Genomic DNA, 15,688 nt, shown 5'->3' on the forward strand with positions numbered 1-15,688 from the left:
TCACCCCTAGCCGACAGTTGGAAACCATTCCCCTGGCTGCAGGTCCTACTCTCATGCCCACGCTGACTGACAGCTTTCTCTGGATGCCTGGTAATTTGCTTCTTGTAGGTGAAGGGAGTATTAAATACCTCCATTCTCACAGAATTGTCCACTCTCGGGGCTCACCCTCCTGCCAGACCACTCTGGGAACCCCATTCTCCAACAGGGATCATGGTCTGTCCCTGAACCTCAGCCTCAAGGATCAATGTGACATGAGCCATAGAACACTAGAGACTGGTGAGAGTGGGGTGTGTCCCTGTCCCCAGGCTCCTTGGACATGTGTGTGTGGCGGGGGTTGGAGGGAACAGTCAGAGCAAGGCTGGTCCTGCCCACTCCAGCTCCACGCTGAATGGGAATCGCAGCCCCAGGAGAACGGCAGACTTCATGTTGCCTTCTATGATCATGAACAGTAACTCGAGGGGTTTTGCTGCACCCTGCCCCACCTGCAAACTGTGCTGTGACTGCACCCCCCACACTTATGCCCTCCCACTCTCCTCCCTCCCCTGTCCCTGTCCTCTTCCCCAACAGCCTCTCTTCAACTTTAGGGTCTTTTTTTTTTCAGTTTCTACATATGACAGAAGACATGTGACACCTGTCTTTCCGTGTCTGGCTTGTTTCGCTCAGCATGATGACCTCCAGTTCCATGCATTTTCCTAAATTGCATGCATTTTATTTATATATGGCAGCAGAAAGCGTTATGATTCTTATTACACATATAGAGCACAATTTTTCATATCTCTGTATACAAAGTATATTCACACCAATTCGTGTCTTCATACATATACTTTGGATAATAATGATCATCACATTCCACCATCATTAATAACCCCATGCCCCCTCCCTTACCCTCCCACCCCTCTGCCCTATCTAGAGTTCCTCTGTTCCTCCCACTCTCCCTCTCCCTACCCCACTATGAATCAGCCTCCTTATATCAGAGAAAACATTCGACATTTGTTTTTTGGGGATTGGCTAACTTTACTTAGCATTATCTTATCTAACTCCATCCATTTACCTGCAAATGCCATGATTTTATTCTCTTTTATTGCTGAGTAATATTCCATTGTGTATATATGCCACTTTTTTTTATCCATTCATCCATTGAAGGGCATCTAGGTTGGTTCCACAGTTTAGCTACTGTGAATTGTGCTGCTATAAACATTGATGTGGCTATGTCCCTGTAGTATGCTGTTTTTAAGTCCTTTGGATATAGACCAAGGTGTGGGATAGATGGGTCAAATGGTGGTTCCATTCCCGGTTTTCCAAGGAATCTCCATACTGCTTTCCATGTTGGCTGCACCAATTTGCAGTCCCACCAGCAGTGTATGAGTGTAGCCTTTTTCCCCACGTTGTCACCAACACTTATTGTTGTTTGTCTTCATAATAGCTGCCATTCTAACTGGAGTGAAATGAAATCTTAGAGTGGTTTTGATTTGCATTTTTTCTAATTGCTAGTGATGATGAACATTTTTTCATATATTTGTTGATTGATTGTATATCATCTTCTGAGAATTGTCTGTTCAAGTCATTGATTTCAAATTTCATTCCATTATGATCTGATAGAATGCAAGGTAGTAGCTCTAATTTTTTATATTTGCTAAGAGTTGCTTTGTGGCATAGTATATGGTCTATTTAGAGAAGGATTCTTCTCTAAATAGACCATATACTAGGATATTCAGGATCTTCTGCTGAGAAGAAAGTGTATTCTCTCATTGAAGGATGACATTTTCTATATATGTCAATTAAGCCTAAGTTATTGATTGTATTATTGAGTTCTATAGTTTCTTTGTTCAGCTTTTGTTTGGAAGATCTATCTAGTGATGAAAGAGGGTGTGTTAAAGTCACCCAATATTATTGTGTTGAGGTCTATTTGACTCTTAAACTTGAGAAGAGTTTGTTTGATGAACGTAGATGCTCCATTGTTTAGGAACTCCTTTCCATTTCTCCTGAGGTTAAAGGGCATGCTTTTCAGTTAAGAAGCTTAATTTAAGAAAACAGGAAGATATACATCAAAGATGATGAAGAGATAAATCAGCTCCTTTATGAGATACATCAAAATTCTTAACTGTCATTAGGGAACAATGCCGCGGTATCCAGACACTGGTAGCTTAGATGCAGAAACACGGGAATGAATGTCTTAGAACGTCTATCGGGCCAGTTAGTCTCAAGCATTTAACTACTTGGAATCTATGCTGTGAAGCTATTTTCAACCTATTCAAAATTTATAAATGTTATCCTCCAACCTTCTCCTTCTAGACAAACTACCTCCACAAGCTCAAAATAAAAAGAACCTTCAAAAAGGGGGGAGCACACCTTTGAAAACTGTCCCCGCCCTGCTCCTCTCTCTTTACCTTCCATTTCTCTAGCAAAGATTCCATAAGACTAAGGTCCCAGCTATGCAAAGACGTATTGAGGAAGCTAAACAAGCAGGAGAAATTATTAAAGCTTTCCCAGTTTTGAGGACAAATAATCATAATCCTCAACATAATAGGCTGCTATTTGCACTTTTAAGGAATTACAAAGGTCAATGGAATAAAATGATATACAAAATCATGTTACTGGAGTTTAACAGAGGAACTTGCCAGTGTGTATGAAGGAGTCCCCGGGACTGGATGGCCCTGATGAAAGCCAGCCTTGCACTGCTCAGTACAGGCTATGATTACAGGAATGGAAAGATGAAGGGTCATAATGGCATTGACAATTTGAATAATGGCATTCTTATTTCTTTCAACCAGCTTAGTGGTCAAGGAAATTCTAGTACTGGGGCTCAACCAATTAATGATTCACATGCAGCTCGTAATCATCTCAGGCTGCCATGAAAGTGTGGGATAAAGTGCCCGACATGAAGACTCCTACAGGCTCCTTTTCCCAGATTCATCAAGAAGCCACTAAACCCTACATGGATTTTGTTAATAGACCAAAATGCTATTGAAAGGCAAATAGAAAATTCTGAAGTTGCCAACATGCTTGTGCTTACTCTTGCTTATGAGAATGCCACCCAGGATTATAGTAGACATGCTAAAGGCTTGTCAGAATATTGGAACTGAAACCCAATATACTCCCTTTGGAAAATGTAAATATATTCATGTAACCATTGATACCTTCTCTACTATAATCTTTGCTATAGTACAAACTTCTGAGAATTTTAAAACAATAAGAAAACATTTGCTATCAGCCTTTGCCTTCTTAGGACAACCTAAAATAATAAAAACAGATAATGGTACAGCCTATACATCTAAAGCATTTTCTAATTTCTGTATTCAATGGAATATTATCCTTATACATGGTATTCCTTATAATCTTCAAGGACAAGCCATAATCGAACATGGGCCCCAAAGTCTTAAAAACATGTGTTTTAAATAAAAAGGGGAATAGACTCATTCACCACATGAACAATTAAAGCAAGCATTATTCACTTTAAATTTTTTAAATCAAAATGATCATAAGTTAACAGCTGTACAAAATCATGTTTATAAAAAGGTATTAGAGAATACCCAAGCTGCAAAAACACCTGAAAATCTTTTCTTGGCAATGACCTCCAAACCCATTGTATTTAGAGTGTTCCCATGTGCCTTTGTATTTTTATAGTTTAAGTTCTTGGTTGCTAACATGTAACACTGATAATGATGTGCACATGGGAACTCTATAAATTATAATGGGTTTGGCATTGGGATGAATCTGAAACATTCACCATAGTTTATACTCCCAAACCATATATTTTAGTTTTAGTCCAAACAATTAATATTTCTAATACATATATTACCTCTTGGCCCATGAAATATCATTAGTAGTAAAACATACTTGCATAACTCCTTGCTATTTGAGGAGTTACCTTACCACAGTAAGTACATCTGCTATATTTATCCTCAAGTAAGGAGATAATGGTTAGATGCCTGCCCATCAGTCTTACACTTCATTAGCATAACAAGGTTTCCTTAATGGATGTACCTACAAACTGTTAAACAAAAAAGATTCATTGTAACATGGACAGCTGCAATTGTTGCTATTATAGTCACAGCTGCCATCCCTGCCACCCAGCTGCTGCCTTGGCTACTTCATTACAAATTGCACAACAAATAAATAGTTACATGAAAAATGTTACATCTCACTTACAAGAATAAATTTTTACAGACCAACAAATCTTACAAAGCTTAGACCCTCTAGAAGCACCAGAGTCGTGGCTTGAGGGACATCAAGAAGCCTTGTGGCTTCTGTGGTTCAGAAAAGCACAGTTTTTGCATCACTCCATGACCACATAATGACTCCTGTGGAAATTTGTCTGTTATAAAAAATTCACTGTTGTCTGCATCTGCTTTCCCATTGGGAAAGGATGTAAATGCCTTGCACCAAGAAGTGAATGAACAAATGCATTCTTTTTTTAATATTTATTTTTTAGAAGTACTTGGACACAACCTTCATTTATTTATTTTTATGTGGTGCTGAGGATCGAACCCAGGGCCTTGCACGTGCTAGACGAGCGCTCTATTGCTGAGCCACAATCCCAGCCCAACAAATTCATTCTTTAAAAACACAAGGGCAAAGCAAAGCATTCCAACAGTGAGTTCAGTTTCTACATGATCCTTCTCCTTCTTCTTGGTTTGCAGAATAAATCTTCAAGGATGAATCTTACCCACATTGTTGCTTTTTCCCTGGCTGACGATTCACTGTGATCCACCTAACCTGTTTGCTTGCTAAAGAGCATGAATCAGCAGTGTATGCCACCTGTCATCACTATGCCACCACCTACCACACCAGCACCAGAACTCACTGCTATGGCACTTTCACTACTAAATGTTTTTAAAGGGAGAAGTTTGGAGTTCACAGTGAAGCACACTGACTGCCATGAGTGACTTCATTTGGTTTTCTGGCTCTATCCTGTGCTTGTGGATGATTTTCTAAAGATAGACCTTGTAAAGAAATAGGGCAAAGGGAAGTTTAAAACAACAAGTGCTGAACACAGAAAATTATCTATTAACTGAAAACAGAACTTCCAAGAAAACTGTGACATCATCGGGAAAGTGGAATTGAACATTAACAACAGGAGGAAAACATCTCATGTTTTTATAAAGTTCCTGTTTGCTGGTTCATAATGCTGAGAACTATCATAATCAAAGGATGAGGAGCAGAACTCAAAGCATCGCAGCTCACTCATGACAACTCATTAGTTGTCCTTGATTTTGCTGCACTGCCACCCCAGCTGGGTCCAGCAGAGTGGATCTACCAGCCCTGGCCCTCGAGCTCACCAGGAGAGGGAGTAGGCAGATCATCTGAGTCAGTGTAGACTTCCCGCCATCCTCGAGGATGGGGCCTCACTGGGTTTTTTCTTTTTCGGGGCACTGAGGATGGACCGCGGCCTGGCACGAGCTAGACAAGCGCTGTGCCGCTGAGCCACACCCCGCCCTAGCTGTAGCTTGGTCTATCTCCCTAAGGGCTGTGGTGTTGGTCGTCTTTACACCTGGGGACAGACAGGCACCTGCAAAGACCAGGAAAGAGCCCAAGAGGGCTCTGCCCAGGCCCAGAATAGGAAGCTGGCTCCAGGTGGCCTGGTGCACGAGCGCCCTCTGGCGCTGAATCAGAGACCCCCACCTAGCACAGCAGGCTGTGTCCTGGGTCTGCAGGCAAAAGCGCAAGGTGTCCCTGGGCTAAAGTCAAGGCGCAGGAAGGGCTGACTTCTTCCAGGCTGCGGGAGAGCCCACCTACTGATGAGGCTCCAGTATCCAGAGTGTATAAAGGGCTTCTAAACTCAACAACAAAAAGAGAAACAGCCCAATCCCAGCACCGCAAAACACCTCACAGGCATTTTCCAAGCACGTGTCAAGACCACCGACCGTTTCCCACAGCTGTTAGGGAGACAGACCAACCCCAGTGAGGGCGGCTGTGGCTCTGCGGCACAGCGCTTACCTAGCTCGTGCCAGGCCGCGGATGCCACTCCCAGTGCCCCAAAACAGAAAAAAAGTAAAATAAAAAAACCCGGGAGGCCCCACGCCCGCGAGGACAGCGGTGAGTCCTAGTGGAAAGCGAGCGCGGCTGGCAGCGGGGGATGCAGAGCCCTGCGAGCTGCGCCACGCCCCCGGAGAACCAGGGTGAAGTTCCTCGAGGGGGCGCAGTCACCACAGGACCAGGAAACTCCACTCCTGGGCGTGGCCCCGCGAGGACGCTCACAGCCGCGGAAAGGTGGCAGCCCTCTGCCCATCAGCACTTCGGGACGCACAAGCGAAACCTGGAAGTGCGCAGCTTCTCAACTTGGAGGGAAAGGAGCGCCAAGGCGCCCACGAGGCCGCACACCCCGAAGTAGGTTCCAAGAAGAAGCAGAGCAGCAGATCCATGGGGCAGAAAGCAACCTGCGTGCATTCCAGAGAGCACAGGGCCCACGGGAGGGCCGGACGCTCTGTGGCCGTGGTTGCAGGACCTTGTGGACCGACTCAATGTTATGTTATGGAGTTCCACCTCGATTGTTTAAAAAATAAGAAAGAGGAGAAACCTAAGAAAGAAGGACCCTGAAGACACTTCACGAAAGTGTAGGTGGATGTCATTCCTGAAAGGAAAGCAAGGAACAGGGAGACGGAGACCGGCAGCCATAGCACGAGACCTTATGGTCAGAGCTGACAAATAAAGGCATTTCTCCGTAGATGAGAGAGCCGGCAGGCTTGGTGCTGCGGGAGCGGGCCTCGGGTGCAGGCCGTGAAGGGTGGGGCTGCTGTGAGCAAGTGGTGAGCCTTTCTCAGGAACGCCCTTGGGCAGGAAAGCCAAATTGTCCTTAAATGGCTGCTGTCACTTAAGACGGCCATCCAGATGCTAAGCAAGTGATAAACCCAGCCTAATTCCCTTTTAAGATTGGGAGCCATCTCACCACAAGGCATGAAAAGCTAATTTCGGCTATACTATAAATTACTGGGATTTCTAAGCTGGGAATGCCAGCTCTGCCTTGAACTCACCCATGTCTGGCTTTCCCTGGCCAGATAACGACCCTCTCTGAAGCTGTGATGACCCTCATAAATTCTGATGTCAGGGCCAGCTAAAATATTAACTAGCCTTTGTGTTATTATGCTTATCAAAATTTTGTTATCTGTAAGTTCTCAAGACACCCCCCTTTTTTGTAACTTTCTGGGCTATAAAGCTGTGTTCCTAGAGAGCTACGGGGCTGTCTTCTGTTCCCGTGGTTTTTGGGAGAGATAGCCTGGCTGGTCGAAATTATAAGCTGGCTTTAATTTGATTTCAACTGGAATCGGTGTTTTGTTTTGTTTTTTGCATCAGGGTCTAACACAAGGACCTTACAATTCCAAACTCAGGGCAGCCAAGAGCTGCTCATGAACCATAAAAGATGGAAATTTGGCTGTATCAAGACTTGACTCTTCACCACAGATACCTGGTGGGAAACACGAGAAGGTGTTTGGCCTGCTTTGTTTTCCTGCTCCAGCTGTTCTCCTTCGGCCACTGCTCCCTGGTGTTTCTGGCCCCTGACACCCGATTGCTGGTTTTGCGTCTGCTTAACATTTCCTAGCACCCTGGGCTAGACACGCTGCAAGCCCATCCTGTGCTGCTTGCCCCACCCTGGAAGCTGCTCCTCCAAGGTGTGTGGCAGCTCTTATTAGGTGCGAGTACCAGTGGGGAAGAACGGCACAGGCACAGGGTGATTGCACAAGGACCCAAGTGTGCAGGACAGTGTGTGTGCTCACAGGTCTGTAAGCTTGTCTCTGCGGCTTGTGGTTTTATGTGTTGCCTTTCCCATCTTCTATTCCACTGATTTCTGCTCTGATCTCCGCAACTCCCTTGTTTTCCTCATTTCGGGCTTCACTGATCACTATATCTCAGCTCCTTCAGGTGGAGGCTGAGTCACTGATTTAGGATCTTTTTCTTGTTCTAATACAGTCTGTGGTGTTACAAATTTCTAAGTACTGCTTTAGCAGCATCCTGTAATTTTTGATGTGTTGTGTTTTCAAGTTCATTTTGGATCCTTTTTTTTTTTCTCACTTTATTTTTTCCTCCCTTTCTTCCTTCTGTAAGATTTATGTTTTCTTTTCTATCAAAGCTAAACCTGTAATGCAACACAGGCATGTTTACTGCAACGTAAGTTTCATATGTATAATGGAGCTGTCTTAAATTAGGGAATCTTGTGGTCAGCACAGAGCCATTTTTAAATTCCCTAACAGGCCCAATCACAACTATAGCCCTTTTCCATGCCTGCCCCAATTTTAAATTAGCTAATCATGTAGTTTGTACCTCTTCCTGTCAGGAGCAAGGGGCAGTGCTTCCTTAAGAATAAATATTGGCAGACTGCCTGCCCAGGTGTGCTTGCTCACCAGATTCCCTTTGGGTGCCCTTCTGCAGAAGTACAGTTGTGCCTTGCCAACCTACTGCCGACTACGTGTTTAATTTCTTGTAGCACTTCAGCATTTCTAATACTTCTGTTCTTTTTTCAGTGCTGAGGATCAAAACCAAAGCCTTACACTTGCCAGGCTACTTGCCAGGCAAGTGCTCCACCACTGAGCCACACTTCTAGCCCTCAAATATTTTCTAATTTCCCTTATTTCTTCTTTGACTAATGGATTATGTAGAAATATATTGTCTGAGTATTAGGACATTTTCCAGAAATATCTCTCTTTTATTGATTTTTATTTTAATTATATTGTGGTCAGAAAGCATACCATATGTCATTTTGAGTTATTTAAGTTTGTGATTTCTTTCATGGCCTAAAAAATAAGTCTATCTTAATCAATGTCCCACATGCACCAGAAAAGAATGTGTGTGCTAGCCAGGCATGGTGGCAAATACCTGTAACCCCAGCAGCTCTGGAGGCTGAGGCAGGAGGATCACAAGTTCAAAGCCAGCCTCAACAACTTAGTGGGACCCTATTTCTAAATAAAATATAAAAAGGCTGGGGATGTGGCTCAGTGGTTAAGGGCCCCTGGGTTCAATCCCTGATACAAAAAAAAAAAAAAAAATGTGCATGCTGCTGCTGGGCAAGCACTCTGTGAATATCACCTGGGTCACCTTGATAGAGGGGCAGCCTTCCATGCCCTCTGGCTTTCTGATGGCCCCTTTTAATGGGTTTCATGGAAAGAGCTGCTTTGAAGGCTGCTTCCTGATAAGCCTGATGCTTGCTCTTCCACCAGCTCTTATTTCTTCCTGGGACATCTCCATGTGTTGAACACTGTTGGAAGGATTACTTGAGGGAATGATTCCACTCACTCTGACACTGACTTCCTCTAGAAGGGACTGTTTGTGTGTTTTTACTTCTTCCAGACAGTAGAAGTCTAGCATCATGTGACTCCAAGTTCAAGGTCTGCACTTTGACATGACTGGTGATCCCAACTTGTCCTTGGCCCACAGAGGCTGGGTCCTATCTACTGTCCTCGATCCTGGGTTCAGCCCTTGGAACCCACCAGGCAGGTGGAGTCACATAGTCCCTGGCTGCCAGGGTTTGGAGGCTGAAAGGGCTGGCATAGGCCTGGGTGTGAGCCCTATGGCACTAGCCTTTCCTGCCCCTCAGCCTGGCAGCTCCTCCCTGACTTTTACCCTTGTGGGGTAAAATGATTGATGTCCCTCTTATTAACAACAAGTGGCAACAGAATTGTTAACCTGTACTCTGTAGTGAAGACTTCAAGCAAGGTAGGGGAAGGGGAGCTGCAGAAGCTGCAGACGCCCTCCAGGAAGCCACACATGCACAGGACAGACTCCACAGGAAGACAGGAAGTAGTGACTAGCAACAGAGGAACATTTGCAAGGACAGCACCTGTCCAGAGCCACAAATGGCCATTATGGGCTGGCGTGTCCCACCTCCAGCTGGCCAGGGCAGATAGGAATTGTGGAGAACCTGGTGCTTTTAGCAAGGACTCTTGGCCCCTAAGACCTAGACCCCTTGGGGCAAGCACTTTGGCTCTAGACTTGCTGTATCGAGCTTAGAAAGAAGACTAAAGGGTCACAGTGTCTCTACTTGAGCTAATTGTCTACCAAAAGAGAAGATAGAACACTCACACACATAGTAACACAGAGCCCATGACCTGAAGCCATGCATGATTTATTACATACACAAAGGAGCAGAACTATAAGATCCAGAAGCAGGAAGAAAGTCTATCAAGAGAAGCAAAACCCTAGTGACAACATCAGAACTAGACATCAAACATCTTCAAATTTCCATCACAAATATGATCATGCATTAAAGGAACACACGGGTATAATGAGAGAAAGGGGAATTATATAAAAGAAACAATTTGGAAATTCTAAAATGAAAACACAATGTGTTAGCTAAAACTTCACTGGATGGGCTAGAGTGAGGTACAGTAAGACTGCAGACACAGAAACGACATCAGGAAAAGAGTTGGTGTTCACAGTCACAGCAGGCCAGATCAGCCAGCAACAGGAAGGACAGGAAGGGGCAGGAGGCAGGAGGAGGGGAAGGGCCAGAGCCCCATGGAGTTTGGGGAGGGATAAGTGCCACAGGGTAGCAGGATCAGCAGGTCCCCCAGAGTCAGCAAAGGATTGAGTCAACAAAAGTTTGGGTCACTGGGGTCATTTCAGTGGGCTCTGGGCTGTGGGGTGGCCTCTAGCCCTCAGGCGCCTGGTCTTAGGGCAACTTAGGTCAGGAGAAGATCAGCTTGGTGTGTGAGTTTGGTAAAGGAGATAGTTGTAATGAGGGCCCTGGATAGGTGTATCCGAGGTGCAGTCACGGGTCCTTCACCTGTGCAGGAAGCAGCCAGGCTGGGAGGGGACATCTCTCCAGGATCACTCCCAAATGCCTGAGAATCAAGGACACAGAAAGCAATGAAATGTCACAGCCACAGCTAAACTTCTCATTAGACACTGAAAATAATAGCTCTGAGAAACTGATAACAAGATGGAGGTTGTTCTAAAGACTCAGATGTAAACCAAGCCTCACTGCCCTGTGGCAGATACAAGCAGGCTACAGTAAATGTAACTGGACTCCCAGACAGAGGAGGAAAGGGAAAGAAAAAACCCATAAGTAACGACCTGATGCCCAGTGAGTGCAAGAGTCCAGAAGGAGGGGCACAAGAACCCCACACCAGGGGACATCAACCCACACAAGTGCTGTGCTCAGCAGTCACAGGACCCACATGCTTTGCAGGTGCATGTACGATACACATAGGGCAGGGCTAGTAAAGTTGGAAGGTTGAAATAACTGCATACATTCTAACTACAACAAAATTAAATTTAAAATTAACAACAAAAATCTGAATGCCCCCATATCTGGATATTTTTTAACACTTTTAAATAATGACCTGTCAAACAAAATATTCTAAAACTATTTAAAGACATCCACTTTCAGCCAAAATGGAGTAGCAGAAAATGAAAAAGAGGCTTTTAAGACACTGCACATCAGGCAGTGAAAGACAACAACGCCAAGAGATGGAAACGATCAAGGTGAACCTGCAAAGGTCCCAAGTGAGTCTTCAGGCCTCTGTGCAGGCATGAATTGATATGGGATGAATGAAAGAAAGCCAGGCATCTCCAGATGTTGGGAACAAATAAAGGAGAAAGTAGAGGTTGCAGAGAAAACCCCGCAGCCATGCAGAGGGTCCCCACATCCAGAGCCTCCGAAGCATGCCTGGCAGGAAGCCTGTGGCTCTAGTCACATTGCCTTCCAGAGCAAATGAAGCTAATCTGCAAGGAAAATAATCACAACAGAGCAGGGATGGCTAGGAAAGGGCATCAGGATATCTCTCAGCCAAGGAGTTACCTTGATGAGCGTGATTTCCACGCACGCACGTGCACTTTGGTCAAAATCCATCAAACTCAACACACAGCATAAATTACACCTCAAAGAGATATTTAGAAAGTGATTTTTAAAAATAAGAGCTCCTACAAATCAAGTAAAAGAGGACACCATTGGAAGAAATGGACAAAAGATGGGGCACCTCACAGAAGCAGAAGCTCACATCTATAGGAAACACCCATGAGAAGCAGGGAAATGCGAGCCTCCGCACAGGGAAACGCGGCTTAGCAAAGGCTGAGCTTGTGGCCCCCTGGCCTGTCGGAGAGGGTGGGAATCCATGTTAGGCGATAATCAGGCTCCAAGAGCAGACTCCTCCGGAGACCTCTTCTGGACTCACTCCCAGCAGCGCGCCTCCCGGCTCCCTCCACAAATTGCCTGGAGAGCAATTAAGAGTCCCCCAAGTTAGGGAGCAGAAAGAAGACTGGGAGGAGGGCGAGGCCCCTGAGGAGCCAAATAAAGACCACGTGGAGCCAGCGGCTGTAGGCCCCCGCCCCCCACCCCCAGCCTCTCCCAGACCCTGTCCGAGCTTCACGAAGACAAGGCGGGGACTGTGCTTTCCTAGCCCGGACCTTGATCTTGAGGCAACGCCCCGGAAGGCCCCGTGAGCGCAGCATTTTTCCGGCGACCCCCAGCTGCCACCGGCGGGCTAGCTGGCCCGAGCCGCAGGAACCGGGACCCGGAGCCGTCCAGCCCCGAAGCAGCCAAGGCCAGACCCAGGCACTAAGCCCTGGCCTCAGTCTGCGTGCTCGTTCGGGCCTAAGACCTGCGCGCCTTCAGCCTGCAAGTCCAAGGCGGGCCCACAGACCCTTGCAGGCCCCTCGCAGCTTCGCGACCCATCTCACTACCGGGGTGCTGAGACTTAGGGGCCAGTCCTCTGGCTCCTCCGCCAGAGGCTCTCTGGCCCCGCTGCGCCCCTGCCTGGGTGGGCCGCAGTGATCCGCAGAGCTAGCCATTCTCCCCAGCGGGAGTCTGGCGTCTGCCTAAGCCCTCGGCGGCTTTGGGGAATTCACCTTGGTGGAGCCCTTCTGCGAAGGGCGAATTGCAGAAGTAGAAGCTGAGCACACAGAGGAGCCAAGGACCTCGGACTCCCTCCGCACCATCAGCCCAGAAGAAACCCAAGTACAAGCGAGGAGAGGAGAAGCCTTGAGGAGAAGCCTTGAGGAGCAGCCGCAAGGCAGGGCCAGGAGCGCCTGGCAGGCCAGTGGGACCCTTCCTGGCAGGCCAGTGGGACCCTTCCTCAGCCGGTATCTCAGGCCACCTCCTCCATGCAATCAGCCCATCTGCCCTCAGGCACCTACCTGCAGGGGTGTCCTAACAACAGTTCCCAAACTGCACATCCCATTCGAGGCTGGGAGAGGACATCTTCCACCCATTCCCCACAGCCACTTCGCAAGCTCAGAAAGCGCAGGCTCCAGGCCAGGCCAGTCGGAACCTTGAGGTGGGGACTCGCTCCCACCTCTCTACAGCCCCCAAGTTCTATTCACCCTGCAGGCTGCCCTGCAGTTAATGAAAGTAGTATCCTCTCTCCCTGTCTTTCCTGAAGCACGAGGGTCCCCTGGCCACAGAAAGCAGTATGAACCAGCCAGGAGGCCTGGGAGTCAGCAGGGAAGATAGGGAAGTGCCCCAGGGCACCCCAGGCAAAATAAGTCTTCCTGATGCTGTGTGTGTTCTGGCATGGCCATGTGTGTGTACACCTCCAAAGTCTGTGTGTATGTGCATCTTGGGGTGTGCATCTGATGTAGATTTCACCTGGGAGTGCACACCCTTGAATCTATTCTGTATGTTGAGGCAGGAGAGGATATATGCCTGAGGGCATATTTGTGAGGAGTGCCTCTGCTCAGACAGGTGTGTACAGGCCCTGTGGCCACTGATAGATGTTAGCCCTGGGTAGGTGCGCAAGTTGAGCTGAGAGGTGAGGTTGGCTGCAGTGGGTCCCAAAGGCATGCTGTGGTCGTGATGTCTTCTGCTAGTCCCTCAGTCCTTGGGCAGCCACATGGGGGTGGGGGAGGGAAGCCCTGCCTCTGAGACCCCCAGAAGGAGTGCAGTGCTCACAGCTGCTCTCACCAGTGTAGAAGTAAGCCTGACCCTATCACGTGCCACATCTTAGTGTCACTGTTCCAGGGTGCTCAGAAGTGACCTCCCCTTTCCGGAAGGGCCATGAGCAACCCCAACAACACCTGGGTGGCAGAATTCATCTTGCTGGGCTTCCCCGAGCTGCACCACCTGCAAGGATTGCTGTTTGGGTCATTCCTTACCATCTATGTGATGACAGTCCTGGAGAACCTGGTCATCGTGGGCACCATCAGGGCCAGCCACCAACTGCACACACCTATGTACTTTTTCCTGGCCAACCTGTCAGTGCTGGAGACTTTCTACACCACAGTCACTGTCCCCAAGCTGCTGGTCAGTCTCCTGGCAGGAGTAGGGATCATCTCCTTCTCCGGCTGCCTCACCCAACTGTTCCTCTTCCTTTCACTAGGCTCCTCTGAGTGCTTTCTTCTGTCTACCATGGCCTGTGACCGGTACCTGGCCATCTGCCACCCACTACGCTACCCAGCCCTCATGGGCTGGAGGCTCTGCCTGTACCTGGCGCTCAGTGCCTGGCTCGGTGGCTTCCTGGCCTCCTTTGTGTCCATAACTCTCATCTCCCACCTCAGATTTTGTGGCCCCAATGTCCTCAATCACTTCTTTTGTGACATCTCACCCCTGCTGCAGCTGTCCTGTTCAGATACCACCACCATCGAAACACTGGACTTTGTGGCAGCCCTGGCTGTGCTTGCCACCTCCCTGCTGGTGACTGTGGTCTCCTATGCCCACATCCTGGCCACAGTGCTAAGGATTCCAGGGAGAGGCAGCCGCCAGAAGGCTTTCTCCACCTGCGCCTCGCACCTGGTGGTGGTTGTCATCTTCTACACCACCACCATCTTCATGTATGCCCGGCCTCACGCCATCAGCTCCTTCAACCTCAACAAGTTGGTGTCTGTGGTCTACTCAGTTGTCACTCCCCTGCTCAACCCCATAATCTATTGCCTGCGAAACCGTGACATTAGGGAGGCCCTGACCAAACTCCTCCAAGTCCCTGACCCCTCCTGAGGACCAGCAGCAGGATGCACTCTGGAACTGCTGACCACTCTGCCCTGCTTGCAGACACTGCCTCACCACCAAGACCAGGCCAGCTGTCTCAACTGGCAGCAGAACTTCCTTCCTCTCCTCCCCCATCCCACCCTGGATTATAGCTGCCCAGAACACAGTGGCCTCAAGTGGATATCTGAATGAGCACAGGAGGTGACTGAGACCTAAAGACTTATGTCCAGGCCCTGGACGCTGCTGCCCAGGAGATCAGCACTGAACAATGGACAGCTCCCAGTTCTCCAGGCTTTTCCCAGTGAGATCAGCACTGAACAGGGGACAGCTCCCAGTTCCCCAGGCTTCTTCCTGGGAGATCAGCACTGGAGCAGGAATGGCTCCCTAGCTCCCAAGACCTCTCCCAGCAAGATTAACACCTTGGCAGCCACTCAGCCTGAAAAGCTCAGTGCAGAGTCACAGGTAGTCCCTTTCTAGTGCCATTCCCCTGACCACTGGGGTCTGGACTGCTTTGGTGGTAGCCAGCCCCCTCTCCCTCTCTTAAGCCCTGCATCCCTTACCCCCAAGCCTGCATGGATTGCCCTCTTCCCATGAGAACTTCAGAAGGCTCAGAGTGGGCACCAAGGATCCCCAGGCCGCAGGTCTCAGCAGCACCCCAACACACAGGTGACACCATTCCCCAGAAACAAGGGCATCCTCGTGCTTGATGCCTGGTAGGTTTTGTGACCAGGTAACATGCCCATGCCCGAGTTTTCTGCCCCCTTTCTTCTCAGGATCATGGAACTTGGTAAACCACTCACTCCCTGCCCAGTGCTGTCAGGGCAAGACCTCTTGCAC

General features: G+C 48.0%; 1 protein-coding gene across 1 annotated transcript; it reads left to right on the plus strand.

The window, feature by feature from the left end:
- The first annotated feature begins 13,924 nt into the window (after window positions 1–13,924).
- On the plus strand, window positions 13,925–14,860 carry LOC114083835 (olfactory receptor 6B9-like). The gene has a single exon (XM_027925107.2). It carries the CDS (start codon window positions 13,925–13,927, stop codon window positions 14,858–14,860), a length of 936 nt encoding a protein of 311 aa, XP_027780908.1.
- Window positions 14,861–15,688: the final 828 nt, after the last annotated feature.

The sequence above is a fragment of the Marmota flaviventris genome, chromosome 4 (genome assembly GCF_047511675.1).
Source record: "Marmota flaviventris isolate mMarFla1 chromosome 4, mMarFla1.hap1, whole genome shotgun sequence".
NCBI lineage: Eukaryota > Metazoa > Chordata > Mammalia > Rodentia > Sciuridae > Marmota > Marmota flaviventris.